The sequence below is a fragment of the Dermatophagoides farinae genome, chromosome 5 (assembly GCF_024713945.1).
Source record: "Dermatophagoides farinae isolate YC_2012a chromosome 5, ASM2471394v1, whole genome shotgun sequence".
Lineage (NCBI taxonomy): Eukaryota > Metazoa > Arthropoda > Arachnida > Sarcoptiformes > Pyroglyphidae > Dermatophagoides > Dermatophagoides farinae.
The window spans coordinates 1,840,852-1,863,503 of NC_134681.1; the positions used below are offsets into that span (position 1 = coordinate 1,840,852).

The following is a 22,652-nucleotide window of genomic DNA, read 5'->3' on the forward strand; positions in this document are numbered from 1 at the left end:
ACAACAACAGCAACAATTTATGATGAATAATAAAACATCACAACAAATGAAACACCCACAACAATTAAATAATTCAAGATGGCCATTACAAAAACAACGTTCATATACAATAACATCAACACAATCGGATCAATCAAGTAGCACAACAACAATCATACAACGGTTATTGGATAAAATTGAAAATCTTGAATCTGATTGTATGTTTTTTTCATTGATTGATTGATTGATTAAAAAACCATTAATAAATTGTTTCATTTTTTTTTCTCATTTGATTTTCCAAAGTAAACCATATCAAACAGGAACGTGATATACTTTATTCTGAAAATGAACGTCTTTGTTTTCAATTACAAATGATAAATGAAGCAGACAAACATCAACAAAGGTGAGTGTAAATGAATATCAGTGGTGTAAATTGTTTTCATTTTTTTGTTCAAAATCAAAATCCACTATCGATAGTTTGTGTTTGTGTGGTGAGTGGTGTGTGTGTGTGCGATCATTTGAAACTTTTCAACATTCAAAAATATTGATTCTTGATGAGAAATTATCATCATGAAACATAACAACCAGAATGGGAGTATATATGAAATTTATTTTTGCAAATAATTCACAAAGAAAAAAATCGAATTCTTTGTTCTTGTTTTTACATTGTTTATCACGCAAACTAATAACTACTTTATTTCACATTTTTTTAAATGACAAACAGAATTAATTTTTAAAAGATGAAAAATGAAAAAAAAATCAGATAATAATAATAAAACACTCTCAAACATTATGAATTTTTCCTTGTTTTTATGTGTGTGTGTGTGTGTGTGTGTGTGTGTGTTTGTGTACTCTGAAAAAAATAACGATAATGATAATGATAATGGCTCAGTGGAAATATATATGTAAATATTGATTCTCCCATATACATTTCTCATTAACAAATATCATCTGCAATGAGAAAAACAACAACAACAAGAGGCCAATAACCAGAATGGATCGATGATTGATGAGTTTTACACATTTATATGACGGATTTCTTATTATTGTTGTTGTTGTTGTTTTAATTTGAATGTAAAGATTGTATGCGAAAACAAAAATCAAATCAATCAATTTAATTAAGTCAATCAATGTGATTTTTTTTTCTTTTTGATTAAAATTATTTTTATTTTCACTAAATCAAAATAAAATAGGTCAAGTGCAAGAAAACAGCAACAGCAGCAGCAGCTACAAAGACAACAATCGATTTCCGGTTACGATAATAATAATTTGATTAATCAATCAATATCGATTAATGGTTATAGTGGTGGTGATGTTTTTCATCAAAAACCACATCCAATAACAACAGCAGCAGCAGCAGCGGCGGCTAATATTGATTTTGATACCGGTAATCATCATAAAAATATTGATGATGTTATTCAATCATCCATAACAAAAACAAAAACAACAACAACAACAACAGCAACAGCAACAACAACGAATGGTGAATGTCAATGTATAAATTCATATGGTCAACAAATACCATATAGTCGTATGCCAGTTGTTTCCTGTACGGATCAATCTATTTGGTTAGTAATATTTATTGATTTCATTCATTCATTTTTTTTTAATCCAAAATTTTACATTTATCATACACCAATATAGTAATCTAACAAGTCAGATATCAAATACTCAACTAGTCAACATTAATAATGATCAAACGGCGACAAACATCAATTCATCATTATCATCAATACCGAATAATGATCATGATCATGATCATCATCATCATTATAATTCAACAAATTGTTGCCAAATAATAAATGGAAATAAACAGCTTCAGCAACAGCAACAATATTTCCATCAACAGCCAATGATTTATAATAATAATAATAATAATCTACTATTAGAAAGATTACAAATGAATCGAAATTCAGCAATAAATTTACAATTATCACCAACAAAAACAATAGCAACAGCACCAATGACACCAATTCCGTCATCACCATCAACAACAACAACAACAAATTTAATACGTACACAACGTATAACCGGCGGTAGTCAAACATCATTATCATCAAATTCAAATAATAATCATAATGAGAATATTAATAATAATAATAATAAATCATCATCATCATCATCATCAATAGTAGCAGCAGCATCAGCATCAGCATTATCAACATATGAAATATCACAACAGTTATTAGATAAAAAAGTATCAGCATTAGAACGTAAATATGGTGGTCAACGAGCACGTGAAGCGGCAATTAAAATTCAACGTTCATATCGTTCATATAGATTACAGAAACGTTTCACATCATTAGCAATACAAGCCATACATTTTCAACAACAACAAAAAGCAGCAAAAACAGCAGCAACAGCAGCAACAACAGCAACAACAACAACAACATCCGGAAAATTTAATTATCAACAACAATTTAATTGATAATGAAAATGGATTATATCATTATCCTCATCATCATTATTATAATAATCATACACAACAAGATTCATATAATAATCAGATGATAAAATCGATACGATCATCATCGATAACATTATTGCAGAGACAATCAGATGGTAATTATCCACAACATCCATTATCATTGCCAACACTACCGCCACCATTATCATCATCATCAGCACCAACACCACCACCACCACCACCTCCATCATCATCATCATCTGCATCATCAAGTATTTATGGTATCAATAATCATAATAAACAGATGCCACCATCGATTATTTATAGTCCATCATCAATTGATCAAAATAATGGTGTTATTATTATTGATAATAATAACAACGATGATGTTGATAATGATGAAACAGTTAAACAACAACAACAACAATCAATGATATTACTGGATAGTCGATTGAAAAAGAAGAAACAATCTTCATCATCATTTTCATCAATATCATCGAATGGTTCATCATCATCATCATCAACAGCAACATCAATATCGGCTTTATCATCATCGGTATCAAGTTCAATGAAATTACAATCACAATCACAATCTATATTATTATCGCAACAGCAACAGCTACCAAAACATCAATCACAATCAAAAATATCTATAACAATGGGTCAAAATGATGAACAAAATCACCACAACCACCTTCATCACAAACACAACAATAACCATCACCACCACCATCATCATCATCATAATCATCATCATCTTCAGCACCAGCAGCCACAACAACAATTTTTTTCAAATTCAAATCAAAGACATTATCCATCTCATGGCCAATTTCAGCAACAACAACAACAACAACAATCGATTGGGATGCAAAACAATGCCGGTAAAATACGAAACAATGATAATAATAGTGCTATTATATCAACAACAACAACAACAAAACAACAACAACAATATTCACAATTATCGATTGATCTAAATAATCGTGGCCAATACAATAATAATATACAACAATTATCATCAACAATTTTACCGCAACAACAACAACAACGACAATTATTATCATCATCAAATATGAATACAAACATGGTGGCAAATACAAATGTACAACAACAATATTCTAATCAGAATCAACAGAATCATAAATCACAAGGTGGCCAGGTTTTATTCTCAAATAATATACAATATATGAATAATAATAATAATAATAATTCATCAATATCATCATCGGCAACATCTGAATCATTATTACAACATCATTATCATCATGGTCATCATAATAATAACGCTGCTACAACAGCCGGTGGTGGTGGTGGTACAAATGCAGATATTTATCGTAAACGATTATATCGTGTTGGTCTGAATCTATTCAATAAACAACCATCTGAACGTGGTATACGTTTTTTAATTGCAAATAATTTTATTGAACAATCTGTTACTATTGAAGAACAAGCACGTGCTGTTGCAATTTTTTTAATCACAAGAAAAGGTGTTTCCCGACAAATGATTGGCGAATATCTTGCCGATAATAATCCATTTAATAAGGCTGTATTGAAATCATTTGTTGCGGAAATTAATTTAACCGGATTAATTGTCGATGAAGCATTACGGTCGTTTCAAATGAATTTTCGTTTTCCAGGTATTTGATTGTTTTTGTTTTGTTTTGTAATTACTAATTGACATTAATCATTCATTTTATAGGTGAAGCACAAAAAATTGAACGTCTAGTCGAATCATTTGCCGACCGTTATAAAGAATGTAATCCAAATGATGTATTATCAAGAGATTCAATATTTATACTTGCATTTGCAATTATAATGTTGAATACTGATTTACATAAACCGACAAATATTAAACATCGTATGACACAGGAACAATGGCTTTCCAATTTGAAAGGTGTTTTCAGTGAAGGTGATCTTTCATCACAATTTTTATTGGGTGTTTATAAACGTATTAAAAAACAAGAATTACAAACCGGACCGGATCATGTTACACAGGTTCTTAAAGTACAATCAAGTAAGGAATCGATTGATTGATTGATATTATGTGAATAATTGTTTGATTCTCTCTCTATTTTTTTTCGTGAATTTTCAGCAATTGTTGGTAAAGATGTACCAAATCTATGTCTATCACATCGGCGTTTAGTTTGTTATTGTCGTTTATATGAAATTCGTGATGTAAATCGTAAAGAAAAAGTTGGCCAACATCAACGTGATGTATTTCTATTCAATGATCTACTGTTGATAACGAAAACAACAAATCGTTCACGTAATAATCAAATGGCTGAATATCAATATCGTTCAAGTACATCGTTGGATGGTTTACAAGTCAATATATTTGCTAAAGGTTTCTATGCACATGGTATTCGTATTAGTCGTCGTGTTGATCAAAAATGTTTAGCATTATTCAATGCACGTAATGAATTGGATCAGAAACGTTTTGTTGAAGATTTACGTGAATCAATAGCTGAAATGGATGAAATGGAACAGATTCGTATTACAAAATCAAGTTCATTAGTACAATTGAATGATTTCATGTTAACAACAACAAATAATAATAATAATGCAATAATGGCGTCATCCAGTGGTCATGGTACATATCATAATAATAATCGTCAACAATCAATATCATCATCAAATTTACATTCAAGTAATGGAGATATTGATGGTAATCTAGCAACAAGTGATAGTACAATCAATGATGTGGATATTGATGATGAACAGAATAAACAACAACAACAACAACAACCACAATCACCAAATGGATCGGGACCAAATCCATCAACAACAGCGCCGACAACAACAACATCTAATGGTCATCTAGTACAGCATCAGCAACAACATTATTATCACCAATAATTTGAATTCTTGGATTGATTTTTTCTTTCTTTTTCTGCTACAGGTTGTTTTAGTCACACACTTGTTGTTTTTTTTACAATACAATTGAAATTTTGATCTCACTTTAAGATACTTGAATTTTTTTTTTTAAAATAATTTTCACTCTTCCAAGAATCAAATTGTTGATTGATTTGTGTGTGTGTGTGTGTGTTTGTTTGAAAAATTGTATCATGATGGATTGGATTCTTTTACTCTCAACACATTCTTGTACAGAACAAATTTTTGTCTGTGATCTCTTAATATTTTTTTTTTCACTTTCTATCCATTTTCATTTGATCAATATGAATGAAACAATCATCAAATTACATCCAGATCAACACACTCACTAAAATGGCTGACTATATCTATTCATCATTTGTTTGTTTGTTTGTTTGTTTTTATGATAGATTTTAAAAACAGCAAAAAAAAAATTTTAGTTTTTTTTTCTAAAAATATTTTTCCACCAATACCAATGAACAATATAGTGAATTTGAATTTTATCACCATGTAAACATGAGTAAAACAAAAAAAAAATCTGAATAAAATTATCAAAAATTGAAATAGTTTTTTGTTTTCTGTCAACAGATGGCAGCGCGAAACCCCCCAAAAAAAACAAGAATATCGATAATAATATAATCAATTCAATTTATATTTATTGTAAAATAATAATTCATTTGAAAGAAAGAGAGAGAGAGAGAGAGAGAGAGAAAACATCAATTTTTTTTCATAATTGAATCAAAAATAATGACATAACATATAATGTAGCTATATATATGGATAGATAAAGAGAGATACAGAGAAATAATAAGAAAATCAAATCAAATTATCGAAGAATTATTGAAAAAATTTAGATAAATCAACCAGTGTGACATTTTTTCTTTTTTTTTCTCATTACACAACAAGTTGTATACAATCTTTGCCATTAAACATGAATGAATTCGGAATTGGGAAATAAACACGGAGAATTTTTGATTCTTTGTTTTGTGATTGAATATAAGTTGAGTAAGTAAGTAAGTGAGTGAGTTGAGTTGAGTGAGTGAGATAGAAAACAAACAAAAAAATGAATAAAAATCACACAATAATATATCAATCAATCAGGTGTGTGTGTGTGTGTGTGTGTGTGGGTGTGTGTGCATGCGTGTTTGTGAGGTATCAATCTATCGATATTGTTTGTTTGTTTTTGTTTTTTTTTTTTTTAATTGCGACATTCAACCGGTTGTGGTACGGAAATTGATTGTTTTGTTTTAGCAGTAGTAGCAGTAGTTGTTTTTGATGATTTTTTATTACTATTACCACTACTACCATTAGTGTTTGAAATATTATTATTATCATTATTAATTTTGATTGATCTTTGATTATTATTTCGATGATGATTACGATGTCCATTTATTATTGTTTTTGAACATTTATTAATCTGATGATCATGATCATCATCATCATCATTATTGATAATCGGTAATTCAATTTCAACATTTTCATTTTCATCATCTTTATCATTGATATTTTCTTCTTCTTCTTCTTTAATATTATTTTCATCATCATCATCATCATTAATTTCATTGGCAATATCTTCCTCATCAACATCCGATATTGATTCATCAATACAATATGCTTGATGATGATGATGATGATGGTGATGATGATGATGATGATGATTATCAAATCGTGTATTATTTTGATGATGATGAGAATGGTGATGATCAAGATTATTATTTGATTCTGGTGGTTCATCAGCAATTTTTGGTGACAATTGTTTTGGATGTGATGATGAATGTTTTTGTTGCTGTTTTTGTTGTTGTTGTTGTTGTTTTGCAATTGACGATGCTAATGATGATGATGATGATGATGAACGTGATGTTCCTGTTGACATTATCGATGATGGTGATGTTGGTGCTGGTGATGATGATGATAATGATTCTGTAGCTAAAGCTGTTTTTGAGGATTTTTGATCTTGACAATTATTATTAGTTGCTGTAATACTAATACTACTACTACTACTACTACTACAATTTGTATTATTATCAATTTCCGTTTCCGATGATGATGAATAAGATTCAGATAATGATGGTGATATTGATATTGATGATGGTGTTGTTGTTGTCGTTGTTGATTGTTTGTGTAAATTATCATTTGAAGAAGAAGAAAAATGTAATTCACCGTGTTCTTGGATATTGGTAAAAATTTTCTTACATATACAACAACATTGTTTTTGTCCATCACCATCATCATCATCATCATTATCGTTGGATGAATGTGATTTTTGGTGTTTTATAAATTCATTCGCTGTTAATAGAATCAAATTGCATTCAATACATTGTTGTTGCTGCAGCGATGATGATATTGTAATGGCAGAATGATGATGATGATGTTGATGATCAATCAATTGATCACGTAATATTCGTTGATCACATATATTGCACTGGATAAATGTCGATTCTTTACAATCATCCAAATTATCGGCGTTTGCTGTTGTTGTTTCTAGTTTTAAATTTGAAATTTTTAATAAAGATTTTTGTAGCTGCTGCTGATGCTGTGATGGTGGTGGTGGTGGCGACGATGATGGTTGATGGTCTTTTTTGATTAAATTATCGATACCAAAATTGGATAAACGTTTTTGGCCATTAGATTTTGCCGTTGACACTATTGTTGTTGGTTTCATTTTCAATTTTAATTTTGGCTGCGAATCGATAAAATGTTCATTATTGCCGGAACAAATCGATGTCGATAATGATGATGGTGGTGTTGTCGATTGAATCTTTATAATCGATTGTGATTGTTCATCAGTTATTACGGAAACGTTTGCATTTGTATTGTGAAATTGTTGCGTAGCTGCTTCTGCTACTGATGCTGTATTCGGTGTTGTCGATTTAGATATTGATGCTGATGCTGATGATGATGATGATGATGATGACGATGACGATGACGATGAAGGTGTTAATGGCTGTTGTATATTATTATTATTATTAGTACTACCATTTTGTTGTACAAATAATTCATCCAATTTTTTCATCAAATTCATTGTATTATTATGTTTTTGTTTAACATGTTGATAGAAATCATTTTCAATATCAAAATGTTTATCACATAGTATACAGAATAATTGTAAATCTTCTGAATAATGTGAAAATGTTTCAAAATGTTTCTGTATCAATTGTTTTGTATCGAACAATTGTTGACATAATTGACATTGATAAACACGTGCACAATGTTTATCCATTAGATGTTCATCAAGTTGTTTTCGTTGTTCAAAATGAATATTTTTACATTGATCACAGGTAAATTTTATTTGTTTTTTACACACATGTGTTATAATGTGATCATGAAATTTTTCTAAATTATCAAATGTTACCGTTGCTGATTGTGTTTGTTGTTGTTGTTGTTGTTCTGCGCAATATGGACAATGAAATTTTTCCATAACGATCATTGATGCAGCAGCTGCAGCGGCGGCGGCGGCCGCCGCTGCTGTTGCACGTTCATTAGCTAAATTATCCAACATTGCTTGACATATTGAATTTGTCTGTTGATTTGTATGATATGGTGTCGTATGATTTGCCATTGCGGCAAATGTTGATGATGATGATGGTGATGATGACCATGATGATGGAAATGTTGTTGTTGTTGATGCTGAATTAGGATTCTGTTGCTGTTGTTGATATGTTTTTAATAAATGTTGATATGATTGTGTAGCTGCTGCTGCCGCTGCTGCTGCATGACCATTTGTATATGCTGCCGCTAGATGATCATATAATGAATAGAATGGAAATTTTGAAAGAAAATTATTATATTGATGTGGTGTATTCAATGTTGACGAAGGAAATAAGCCAGATTGTTGTTGTTGTTGTTGATGTTGATGTTGTTGTTGAGCAAAATTTGCCATACGTAATGATTGCCATAAGAATGGATTATATGGTGAATCAATTTCGGTACGACCATTTTCTTGCTGTGATGGTGGTTGTGGTAATAATAAACCTGATGATGTTTCTTTTTGTGAAACAATAAATTCATTACCACTATTAGGGCCACCAAATAATGATGATGATGCATTATCATTGGACAAATGATGTTGATGAGAATTTAGATCATTTATCAATAAATTGGAATTTTTCAATGGTGATGATGTTTGATGATTATGATGTGGATGATGATGAGGTATACCATCATTAGGTGATAACGATGATGATGATGTCCATGATCCATGAAGATTATTTTTTAATTTTTTATTATTTGATAATAATAAATCTTTGTTAATAAATTGTTGTTGCCGATGTATTTCATCAATCAATGGACGTTTCAATGGTGATTGTTGTTGTTGTTGTTGTTGTTGATTTGATGGATATCGATTTTGATTTGAATCAATTGATGATAATGAAGATGACGATGATGATGATGAATCAATTGATCCATTTCCAGCAATACCATTTATATGATGATGACCATTTGAAATGATAGCCGCAGTAGCAGCAGCAGCAGCAGCATTTGATGATGATGTCTGTGTACCATTAATTGTTTTTAATGGCATCATATTATATGAACGTATCGATTTATTTGATTGATGATGATTATTTTGTGATGATAAATGGCTACCATGATGTTCCATCGCTGATGCTGCTGCTGCCGCTGATGATGATGATGATACATTGCGTTTATGATTCTGCATATGACTAGATAATGCTAATGTGATAAGATATAATGAATAATAATAAATAGATTATATAAATTGATTCAATTTAACAAGAAAAAAAATATTTTCCGTGAAAAAAAAATAAAAACATACCGGCTGCTGTATTATAACCACGATTACAGAATGAACATTGAAACGGTTTCATATGATCATGTGTTTTCATATGAATCTTCAGATGATCACTGCGTGAAAATGCCGATTCACATTGGCTACATTGGAATCGTTTATCGCCCGTATGTAATTTAACATGACGATCACGGCTACGTTTATGTTTAAAAAAACGATGACAATATTCACATTGAAATGGTGTTTCTTCCATCTTTTTTCGTTTGTTTGTTTGTTAAATTTGGCCACATGAAGAAGATTGAAAATCAAGCAAAAAAAAAAAATAGATAAATAAATTGATTGTAAGCAAATTCAACATAATCAAATCAATCAATCATTCATACATTAAATAAAAAAAAAGAGAAAAGAAAACCTGCTGGTACCTGTAGAATTTTGTTTTTTGTTTGTTTGTTTCTAAATATTCATACGACGATGATCAAATTCCGTACACACACACACACACACATAGACATCATTAATTCTGGATTTTCATGAATGATTTGAATCATCAAGTTTTAACTATTAACAATCAATTGGTGGCTGAAAACAAAACACAAATGCATTCATTGAATGACCAAATGGTGAATGAATGAATGGAAACAAAAGTGTCTCACCACTGAATACTAAAAAATCCAATTTGAATTGAAACGACGACAACGACAACGACAACAACAACAACAACGACAACAACAAGTAAACAATAGGAACAAAAAACTGCATGAACGAAGTAGAATTTTCTTCTTATTTCTAGATTAGATTAAAACCAAAATGAATGGAAAAAAAATATTTGAATCAAAAATCATATTAAATGATCGACAAAATTCATCATCATCATCATCATCATCATTATCGTTAATATGAAAAAAAAACTTTGAAATAGATATGATATGATCGATTGATTTAACAACAACAACAACAAACGACAACAACAACCAACCAACCAACCAACCAACAACAAAAGTGAGATAAAGAAAGAAAGAAAAATTTTTTTTTTTTTTTTGATTATCATTAAAGATTGTAAAGGAGGTTCAGCCTTTTTTCTCGATTTCTCTTTGTTTGTTTTTTTTCAACAATAACGAAAAAAAAAATTTGATCCAGAATTTATTTCCACACAGAATCTCAAAACCAGTATGGATCAAAAAAAAAAAAAAAAAAAAAAAAGACGAACGAACAAACGAAAAAATCATTTGATTTTGATATTTAATTAATGATATTTCAGTTGTTTTAAGATTTTATAGCCAGATTTCTATATTTTTTCTTTTCTTTCTGCAACAAGATATCGATAAAATGGTCAGTTTTTGCTTTTGTATTGGCCACCATAAAATGTTTGTCATTTAATTTTTTTTTTCTTTTCAGTGTTCTTGCCGGGCCACCTCACTCAAATGTGTCAATATTTGCCAGACAAAGAATTATAGATTGTGTGAAAAGAGAGAGAAATCAAGCTATCATTTTAGACCATTTGAATACAATCAATCCAGGTATTTATTCAGCATTCATGAATCATTCAGAATTGAATTGACGATAATCACAATTTCAAAAAAAAAAAAAAATGATAATCGATAATTGAAATGTATCAATGATAAAAGTATGATCAACTGAAAAATTATAGATTATGAGAATATGAGAATAACCGACAACGACGACGACAAAAAAAATCGCCATAATTGCAGCATATTTTTTTTCCATCTCTTGTTTTTGTGGCCAATACTCCAAACACACACACACACACACAAGAAAATTATATTAGATTCCATGTGTATCAATAAATAAATAAGAAATGAAAAAGAAAACAGATTGATTAACAGAAAAATATAACAGGTAAAAACACTTAATTCATCATCAAAAGTAATAACTGTCAACATGAGAAAAAAAATATATATATACATGTATAATTCATTAATTCAATGAATTAAGTAATCATCAATATCTATCGACAAAAATAAACAGCAAGAATCAAGAATATCTTTTCTTTTTTTTTTAACTCTGAATATTCTATAGATAATCGGTGTTGTGCATGAAGCATTTTATCGTATTTCAGTCACTTACATTGATTAACCCCATCGATGTTGTTGTTGTCGACGGTGGTGGTGGTGGTGGTGATGAATTTGTATTATTTACGGTTGTAGTTGTCGATGAAGATGATGAAGCCGCTGCTGCTGCTGCGGCTGCTATTGCAGCAGCTACTGCTGAAGATGCAGCAAGATGATGATTTTGATGATGATGATGATGATGATTTGGGTTCATTTGTGTATTATTTGTTTTTTTTGGTTCAAGAGAAAATGAATTTTTAAATCATAATTTCACAAAAAAAAAAAATTCATCGAAAATTTCAAGAATAGAAAAAAAACGATCGATCGCAATTAATTGATTGATTTTCTATTGATGAGAAAAAAAAATTTAATAAAGTCAACAAAACCAAACAAAACAAAACAAAAAAAGAAAAGTAAAAGAGAAAAAAATTCAAATGAAATCAATCTCTATATATATCGATCAGTTCAGGTCGATGTCCAAACACTGAATAAAGTTGTAATGATTTTGGTGGTGTTTTTGTACACCCAAAACACAAACTTAGAGTGAATGATGATGATGATGATGATGACGAAAAAAAACTTGACTACCAAGCAAAGCGAGAAAAAATCGACACCACCACCACCAACACCACCACCACCACGAACATTAATATGTTTGAGGGTCAGCAGCAGTGATAAACAAAACAGAAAAAAAAATTATCTTTTTTACTATACGAAATCACCAAAAGCAAAACAAAATAATAAAAATCAAAAAAAGGGCCTCACACACACACAAGTAGTAGGTTTTTTTTCTGCTTCTATTAACGATGAAATTGACCAGAAAAAAAAAATTTCATTCAAACACACTCGTTAAGAGAAAGAGAGAGAGAGAGTGAACAAAGTTTAATGATTGAAATTCGTTTTAATCGTTGGTGGTGGTGGTGGTGGTGGTGGTGGTGCTTGTTACTAGTTGCTGTTTTAGACCTTTGGTCTTGCGGTCAATTTAGCCAATTTAGTATAGAAAGAGAGAGAGAGATTAATTTATTTTCAAAATTGAGATTGAGCTTCATGTGTGTGATCTGTATAAACACGTTGACATTTGCCCTTTTCTTGAATGGACATACAATAATAACACACACGATGATGATGATGATGAGATAATTTGCTTTAAAAAAAACACACACCGGATGATTTAGTTTTTTTTTCTGGTTGCTTGGCAAAAAAAAGGCTACTGTTATTAATACTGTTGGTTTTGGTTTTGTTTTTTTTTTTTTTTTTGGTTCAAATTAAATGAAAAAGAAATTAGATACACCAAGACTTGGACAGTTGAATTTTTTTGTTTTTTTTTTTTTTTTGGTCATACAAAATAATGATGGTAATGATGTTGTCGCTGTTGTTGGTGATAAATATATTTGTAAAGTAAAGAACGATAATTGATCGATGACTGTGTTTGTGTCAACTTGAAAAAACAAACACACACACACACAAACACACGTGTCTGTCACATGTGACAAAATTTTCAATTATTTAAAATTCTATACTTGACACGTGCTTTTTTTCTGCACTGCAACAAAAAAAAACCTGTTGATTATAATGAATTTTTGCAAAAAAAAATTATTCTTCTGAAAATGAGAAAACAAAAACATCAAAGAATTTTTTATGTGAATCCATTATAGGTTAAACTAAAAAAAAAATTTCCGAAAACATCCAATAACAAACATGCTCACACACATACACACTGATGACTGGTGATGATGACTGATGATTGACTGATGATCAAAACAACCGTATAGTTTTAATGTTTAAACAAAAATGGCGCCCGATTAATACTATTATATATGTGTGTGTGTGTGTGTGTATATATATTCAAAACTTTTATCTCTGTTAAGCTGAGCATTTGGCTCATTTTATCCATTTCTCTCTCTCTCTCTCTCTCTCTCTCTCTCCAGTTCTCTCTCAAATACACACACACACACAGACAGACATTTGTATCTTGTGAAGAAAAAAAAAATTCTTCGTTGTTGTTGTTGTTGTTTTTGCTATTTCCATTTTTTTTTTCATTCCACAGTTTGACGTCTTTATTATATCGATATAGCCACACAACAACAACAACAACCGCCGCTGCCACCACCACCACCACCATCACCATCACCACCATCATAGTTATCGATGATTATGATGATGATGGGCCCACCATCAACGTTATGCCACTGAAAAGAATTTTCTGTTTTTTTTTTATAATACCTGTGTGTGTGTGTGTATAGCCAATATATAATTTTTTTTTCTTCTATTTGGTGCTAGTTTCAGTTCATTGCATCGATGATGATGATGATGATTATGATGATGGTGATGGTGGATTTTTATATTTTTTTTTTTTGCTCTTTTTTTTCTATCGAAAAGATGTTAAGAGTTATTATTATTATTCTCCCTATACAGGTAGGAGAAAAAACAACAACAACAATAACAACAAGGCGGAGGATGATAGATTATGAATTCTAGGATAGATATGGATGGATCCCAGCAAAAAAAAATTTGTATACATTCCAAATTCCAATAAATCAATTTCAACAATAACAACAATATATAAAAGGGAATGATGATTGGTAATGAGGATGAGCACACTCATGAAAGAGAAAGAGAGAAATGAATATATTACATGATGATAGGCGGTTACAAATTTTATATTGTAACAACAACAACGACAACAACAACAACAACAACAGCAAACAACAACAAACTACAACTTTACACATAGAGAATGAATAAAACATACATATATATACAAGAACATCAACAAGAAAAAAAAATGGGCGTCAACTCGATAATAAAAAAAAAGGAAAAAGATGGGCGGAGTTTAATTGATGTTATTTTATTATTTTAGTTTTAGTTTCAGTTTTTTTTTTTGTTTGTTTCTACATCTTGTCCAATTCTAGATAGACATCAATGAAATGAAATGATGAAAAAAAAAAATGTTCTCGCCCATAAACATCATCATCATCATCATCAGTTGATGTGCAAGTTGGTGTTTCTATTCATTCATTTTTTTTTTTTTAGATTTTTTTTCCATTATTTCTACCTGGCTAGAAAAAAAAACATGAACATGATGGTGAATACTAGTGATGATAATGGTGAATGGTAAAGGTGCCGCCAATTTTTTTTTTCCTTTTTTTTTTGATTTCTTCACCTGATCATCATTCATTCACCAACCACGATTGTAGTATGTGAGAGTTGATGATACACCTACAATAGGAATACCTAACTTGGATTGTGTAAAGAAAGAGAGAGAAAGAAAAGAGAAAAAGAAATTTGGAAAACAAGAACAAGAGAGAAAAAAAAGAGCATGATGAACCAGAATTTTTTTTTTTTTTTTTTTTTTTTGGTAAAAACTTGTTGAATTGAACACACACACACTATCAGCACCACCAAAGGTGCATCACAAATCATCATCGAGTATCGATATTCACATTTCACCAAAAAAAAAATAACAAAGAAAAAGAAAAGCTTTACAGATCTTTTAATTTTCGATTTTTTTAGGTTGTTGTTGTTGTTTAGGCTCCAACAATCAACTTGATGTTTTTTTTTCTCTTTTTGATGATGATTCTACATCATTGAATGATGATAATAGAATAGAGAAACATGGACACACGATTCTTCTGGTTGAATGATTTGGTGAATTGCTTTTTTCTTTTTCTTTTTTCTTTCTTTGTTTCTTCCTACATTTTATATTTTGCAGACTTATTTCTAGAAAAAAAAAATCTAAATCTCATTACATCAGGTAAACGTATGTGCGTGTGTGTGTGTGTGAATGATTTCTTTAAGGATTTATATCATCTAACAGGCTATTGTTAACAAAAAAAAAATTTCAAACTACACAAAAAAAAACATCCACATAAGCTAAACATACACACACAAACTACTACACCATAGTATCTTTGATGTAGAAAATACATCGTGACGATGATGATGATAATCAACATCAGAAACAACGAAAACAACATCAACAGCAACAGGATATTTTGACCACACAAGATGACAATTATAAACATCATCATGTCTTGTGGATTTTTCGTCGTTGTTGTTGTTTGTTCTCGCTATGTGGTTGATTTGATTTTGAAATATCTATCTTTTTTTTGGGGGAAGAAAAAAAATGAAATAAAATTCTTTGATCTATATCTATCAATTTATGTGTCTTATTTGATTTATTTTTGTGAAAGGAAAAAGATTTCTTTCTCCGCTTATCAATCAAAATAGAGATATAGAGATAGAGAGAGAGAGAAATGGTAATTATACGCGCAGTGGACCTATATAGAATTTCCGGTCAATTTGAATAAATATCGCGCCCATTTTTTTTCTCAGTCTCTCTCTCGTTCTTATTATCATCATTATGTTGATGATGGCGAGATGATGATAATTATCATTATCTTATGAAAAAAAACAGCTGATACCCTAATATGGTCTGTACGCGCACACAAAAACACAGACAAAAATTCAAATCATCTGGCCATAAAAAAAAAAACAAAAATTCGGGTGCCGATCACGAACATCATTATCATCATCATCAAAGTTGAAGAAAATGAAAACGAAGAAAAAAAATAATAAATTAATTTGTTAGTGTAGACCACCACCACCAACACCAACACCTGACTTTATTTGACTTGACAACAACAACAGGTGAACGGAAATTGAACCATAAGATTGATTCTTTTTTTCTTTGCTGTCTAGAATTAGTCAGTGTAAGATTACACGCACACACACACACGTAAACGTAAAACGCATATAGATCAGGCCTTTAGGCCGTTTTTTTTTTCTTGAGAAGAATTAATTGATTAATTATTTAATTAATCGAGTAGTGAGAAAATGTTTTTTTTTGTTGTTGTTGTTCCACCATATTTTTCATTCATTTATTCATTTCTGCATATCTGTTGTATCATATAGCAACAACAACAAATTTTTTTTTCTTCTTTCTTTCTTTCTTCAACTGTGGAGGCATTTTAATTAGCCATATATATATACGAAATGAAGTGAAATGAAATGATAAGAAATTGAAGATCACACACACACATCGGCCTTATTTAATTCATGGAATTTTTTTTTCATTTTCTTTTTGCTTGTGTGTGGTAGAAAAAATGAAACAGAAAAAAAACGCATCAAAAAAAATGAAAATTAGGTGCAGCAAATGATTATAATGCAACGAAAAAAAAACAAAACTTGTGAATCAAAAATTATCAATTCCAACGCCATTTTTTTTTGTCTTGTAAATGAATTGGAATTTTGTTTAAATTCAAAAATTAAATTTGAATGATTTTTCAATCACTTTTTTTCTGCCAATCCATTGGAAATAACAAGACATCAACAACAACAACAAATCGCGCCCAACAACATAAGAAGATTTCCTATTCAAAATCATCAACAAACCTCTTTTTCATCGATCTAAATAACGATTCATGACCTTTTTGTTGTTGTTGTTGTTGTTGTTGTTGTTGTCGTTGTTGTTGTTGTTGTTGTTGTTGTTGTTATGGTGGCGGTGTTAGGCCATATCCCTTCATTTATATAATACTGAATGTTGATGATGAGAAAAACAAAAAAAAACACAAAAAACAAAAAAAAACAAAATCCAAAAATGTAAAATGCACAAACACAAACAAACAAACAAACACACACACACACAATCAATTTGCATTTTACATCCTCTTTTCAACATTTTTTTATGTTCAATTTTCAAATTTGTAAAAGAAAATGTTCTCGTGTGTGTGTGTTTATTTTATTCATTCTGAAAAATTTTTTTTTCATCATTATTTAACTCAATCTAACTTATACAACACCTGACTTGATTATTACTCTTATTACTACTACTACTATTACTACTACTAGTAGTAATACTACACTGATATCTAATCTTTTTTTTTGCTTGCCAATACCGGATGATGATGGTCATTGAATGTTAAAATTTTATGTAAGGATTGATTGAAACAACAAGTTGAATTTGTTAAACCATACACACACACACTTGAAAAATAAACTTGACTTTTTTTTTGTTGACTCGTTTTCTTAATATTTTTTTTTTTTTTTTTTTTGATTCAATAAAAAAATTTTTTTTTCAGGTGCGCCAGGTTCCATTGCATATAAATACAAATCATATATGATAATCGGTCACAACAGGTGCAATTAAAGTTGAAAAGAAAAAAAAATGAAAACATTTGCATCATCATCATCATCATCCTAATCATTATCGTTATTATTATTATTAATTTTCGGAAAAATAAATCAAAGCTCAATGTGTGTGTGTGTGTGTGTGTGTGATCAGATTGCTTTTTTGGATGCGCAACCTTTTTTTTATCTGGCCATATTCATGGCTACATTTGATAAATTAACGAAAAAAAAACGAGTCGAATAGAGCGAAAAACAGAATTTTTTTCTGATTGATTTTTGTTGACAAAACGAAAAAAAAATGAAAACATTTTCATCATCATTTTTTGATCATGGTGATTGATCATTTATTTGTTTATGTTTTTTTTTTGTTTTTGTGTTTCACCATTTGAAATTCATATTCAGATTTTTATTATTTGATCACTATCTAGTTCTATTGATCAATAATTTACAACAAATTCATTGGAATTGAAAACAAAATTTACCGGTTCTATTTTCGGCAGTTTGTAATGATGATCATGATGATGATGATGGTTTTAATGACAAACATAAACATAAAATCGGCAATTTTTGTTCGTTTGATGTTTTGTTGTTGTTGTTGTTGTTGTCGTTGTTGTTGTTGTTGTTGTGGATAATTAATTGCAATTGGTTTCTATTTCGATTACCATTGCCAGCGTTCAAAATCAATAATAATAAAAATAACAAAAAAATAAACAAAGTTTGTAATGGTAAAATAAAATAAAAAATCAAATGTTAATTATTGATGATTGATTTGGATATATATACAAATTGTTATTATTATTCTAAAATAATTCAATGACGGATATCATTGGATGGATCATTTTGTTCGTGCGACAAACACGCGTGCAATAAATATATATGCAAAAAAAATTTTGTTTCGTCAAAAAATTCAATTTGTTTGAAATTTTTTTTTATTTATTTATTTAAATCTTATAAATTCAACACTTTGATTACAGACAGACTGGCAGACAGCTGTTAATCATAAGCTTCCAATGATGATGATGATTATTATTCATTTCCATAATGTTGTTGTTGTTGTTGTTGTTGTGGTTGTTTCTCCAATGGAAAAAATAAAAAATTATCGATTTGAATCAATTTTAAATGAATTTATCAATGAAAATATGAAATCCTTTTTTTTAATTTGCAAAAAAAAACCATTCAAATTAATGATTGGTGATTTAGTGGCGATACAAGCAATATAATCATTAGTTTGTTTGTTTGTTTTTTTTTCCAAAAGATAATTTTCTTTTTTTTTTATTGATACATTCATCATCATCATTGTGAATTGTCTATGCTGTTGTTGTTGTTGCCGTTGTTGTTATAATGAATGCTGCAATGTAGAAATTTAGAAATTTAATTATACAAAAAAAATCCATCAACAACAACAACAAGCATCGTATGGTTTGTTTGTGTTTGTGTTTTTTTTTTTTTTTTGGCCAATAATAATCATCATCATCATTATATATATGTTTCATGTCCAATACTTGGAAATTGATTATGACTGATGATGCATCGGCCGTTGTCGTTGTCGTTGTTGTTGATGTTCATAATGAATCATAAGATTTTTGAGCTTTTTTCATTTGAATTTTTATTACACATTATTCACATTAAGTGTCCATATACATATATACACATGGATCGATATTTCTGATGAAAATTTCATAATCGATATCATTTGCTCTGCTATTTTACTACTATGATGATGATCATTATTATGGCCAAATAATTGAATGAATGAAAATGTGTGTGTGAGAATTAATGTGATTTTTATTTGTTTGTTTTTTTTTGTTTTTGGCTGATGAAATGAATTAGAATGACAATGATGATGATAATGGCAATCTATTTTTATTTTTCACTTTCTCTCTCTTGATTTAATTGCAGCCATTTTTTTTTTTTTTTTTTTTTTTTTGATTGATTAAATCATCATTGATTTGGCTATTTATGAATATTATGATCAACTAGTGAAGAAACAGAAAAAAAAATCGATTATTCAAATCAACATTATCATGACAAATTCATAAATCGAAATGTCCAGAAAATTTTTTTTTCATCTGTACCTGTTATTTTAAAAATTTATCAAGAAAAAAAAACCTGAATGAATAGCCATTCATCATCATCATCATCATCATCATCATCATCATCATCATCGTGGACAACATTTTCAAAGGTAAAAGCATAAAAAAAACTTGAAAAAAATGTAATAGGCCACCAAGATAGCTAAGATCTTTTTTCTTTTCTTTTTTTTTTGTTGACGGACATTACCCTTAATAATAATAATAATGATGATGTTTTCAAACGTTAATATAACAAATTTCCGATATATACAATAAACAAACGTATACTGTTTGTATGTGACCATTACCAACATCATCATCATGATGATGATCATCTTCATCATTCAATGGCCACCACCACCACCACCACCACCAACACTATTTCTAATTTCAATTCTATCACAGTCATCAATGATGATGATGATAATGTCTGCCGCCGCCGACGCCGCCGCTGATGCTGCCAAGAAGGCATAAGCACCAAAAAAAAAAAAAAAAAAAAGAAAGAAGAAAAAAAATATTCAAAGAATCTTATCTACACAGAAAGCTAGGCTTAGAGACCTTAGACAGGCATATAATAAACATCTTTATTATTATCGCATCAAATTTATTATTGTCGATGATGATGATGATGATGACTGCTGTAAACTTTGGATAGAAATAAAGACATTAACTACCAATCAGCATTTGCCACACACAAACACAAACACAAACACACACACACACACACGAACATGAACACCAATCCATGATGATGATTGTTGAATATACACACACACACACACACACACACACACACACACACACAAACACAGCTCAACTATACAATAACTTGTTCGATGAAATTTTTTTCTTCTTCACCAAAAACTGAAATTACCTTTTGTGTATATATACATACAAGACGAGAATAAGAAGAACGACACAGGTAGCCGAACTGGTGATGCTGGTGATGGTGGTGGTGGTGGTGATGGTGAGTACAACATCAGAAAAAAAAACTCATCAAAAAAAAAAAAAAAAAACAAGAGAAAAAATACGAAATTCAAATGTGAAAAAAAAAATCAAAACCCAGCTCTATGGTGGTAATGGTCTATGAATCGCCCAAAAAAAAAAAATTTTTTTTGGAAAATAAAAAAATTTGCCCTCAAGGACCCTAGTATGCAATCAACACCACCACCACCATCACCACCACTATCACCAATTGAGTGACCAAACTGATATTTTGATCTTATGGGTCTTTTCGTTTTTTTTTTGAAATGGCTTCATCATCAACATCATCATCGATGTTGATCACCATCATCATTATTTGTGTGTGTGTGTGTGTATGCCACCATCGAAGTTTTAAATTGGTGCAATTCAAAGCGCTATACGGTAGACAGATGGGGAAAGAGAGGAGAGAGAGAAAGAGAGGAAAAAAAATAATTCAACACAACAGCCAGACTATCGATCTATCGACCATCCGTCGGTTGGTTGGTTGGTTGGTTGTTTAGTTGTTTAGTTTGTTGGTCGAATGGATGGATGGATGGCAATCAAGATTCCTATGGCACGCAACTTTATTTTTAAAACGAAAAGAAAGAAAAGAAAAAATTTTTTTCTTCTTCTTCTTCTCTTCAACGTGGCGACCACCTTGAAGGTGAAAAGTCGCTCCTATTTTTTTTCTTTTCTTTTTTTTCATTTTATTTTGATTTTTCTTCCATGACCTCACGCTTTTCTTAAGGGTATTGATTTTTTTTCTGTTGAATCATGATTAAATGAACAAAAAACACCAAGAGAGAGAGAGAAAGAAAGAGAAATTCCTTGACAATAAAAAAAAATCATGATCATGTCAAATGGATTACGACATATATGACACAAAAAAAAATAGAACTGGAATCCAATTCTGAAATTCTTGTTATTCGATATGAAAAAATTTTTTTTTTTTTTACAACTATTTTGACCACATATAGTAAATATATACCGGCTATAGCAATAGAAAATGACTAAAAATTGAATGAAAATTTATTTACTAAATTAAGTCATTTTCTTCTTGATGATCAATCAATCGATGATGATGATGATAATAATAATAAGGAGAGAGGGAGAGAGAGAAAAATTTTTCAAAGAGAAAAAAAAATTGTTCCTCGTGTGTGGCAGGTAGTAATCATCCAAATCATCATCAACATCATTGTGAGCGAAGAATTTTTGGTTGTTCTGTCAATAGAAAAAGAATCAAATCGATCAATTGAACCAATTCTTACAGCCATACTACCACTACTACTCTCACGCACACACGAGATAGTTAACCACCAAAAAAATAACCTGGGTCGCGACCCAACACTATGACAGGGTATATATTTTATTTTTTATTTATTAACCAAAGAAGAAGAAGAAAAAAAAAATTG

The 22,652-nt window shown here is 30.0% G+C and overlaps 2 protein-coding genes across 2 annotated transcripts; one reads left to right on the forward strand and one right to left on the reverse strand.

Moving 5' to 3' along the window:
• The first annotated feature begins 19 nt into the window (after positions 1-19).
• On the forward strand, positions 20-5,821 carry siz (Brefeldin-resistant Arf-GEF family protein schizo). The gene is given in 7 exon segments (XM_075731240.1): positions 20-197; positions 283-382; positions 1,173-1,547; positions 1,624-2,323; positions 2,325-4,023; positions 4,086-4,400; positions 4,479-5,821. Coding segments are annotated over 7 exon segments (4,131 nt in total). The 3' UTR covers positions 5,243-5,821.
• Positions 5,822-5,962: 141 nt separating this feature from the next.
• LOC124498921 (uncharacterized) lies at positions 5,963-13,825 on the reverse strand. Its single transcript, XM_075731241.1, has 3 exons — positions 12,093-13,825; positions 10,035-10,260; positions 5,963-9,931 (listed from the first exon to the last, which is right to left on the reverse strand). Exons 1-3 carry the CDS (start codon positions 12,288-12,290, stop codon positions 6,456-6,458), a joined length of 3,900 nt encoding a protein of 1,299 aa, XP_075587356.1. The 5' UTR covers positions 12,291-13,825; the 3' UTR covers positions 5,963-6,455.
• Positions 13,826-22,652: the final 8,827 nt, after the last annotated feature.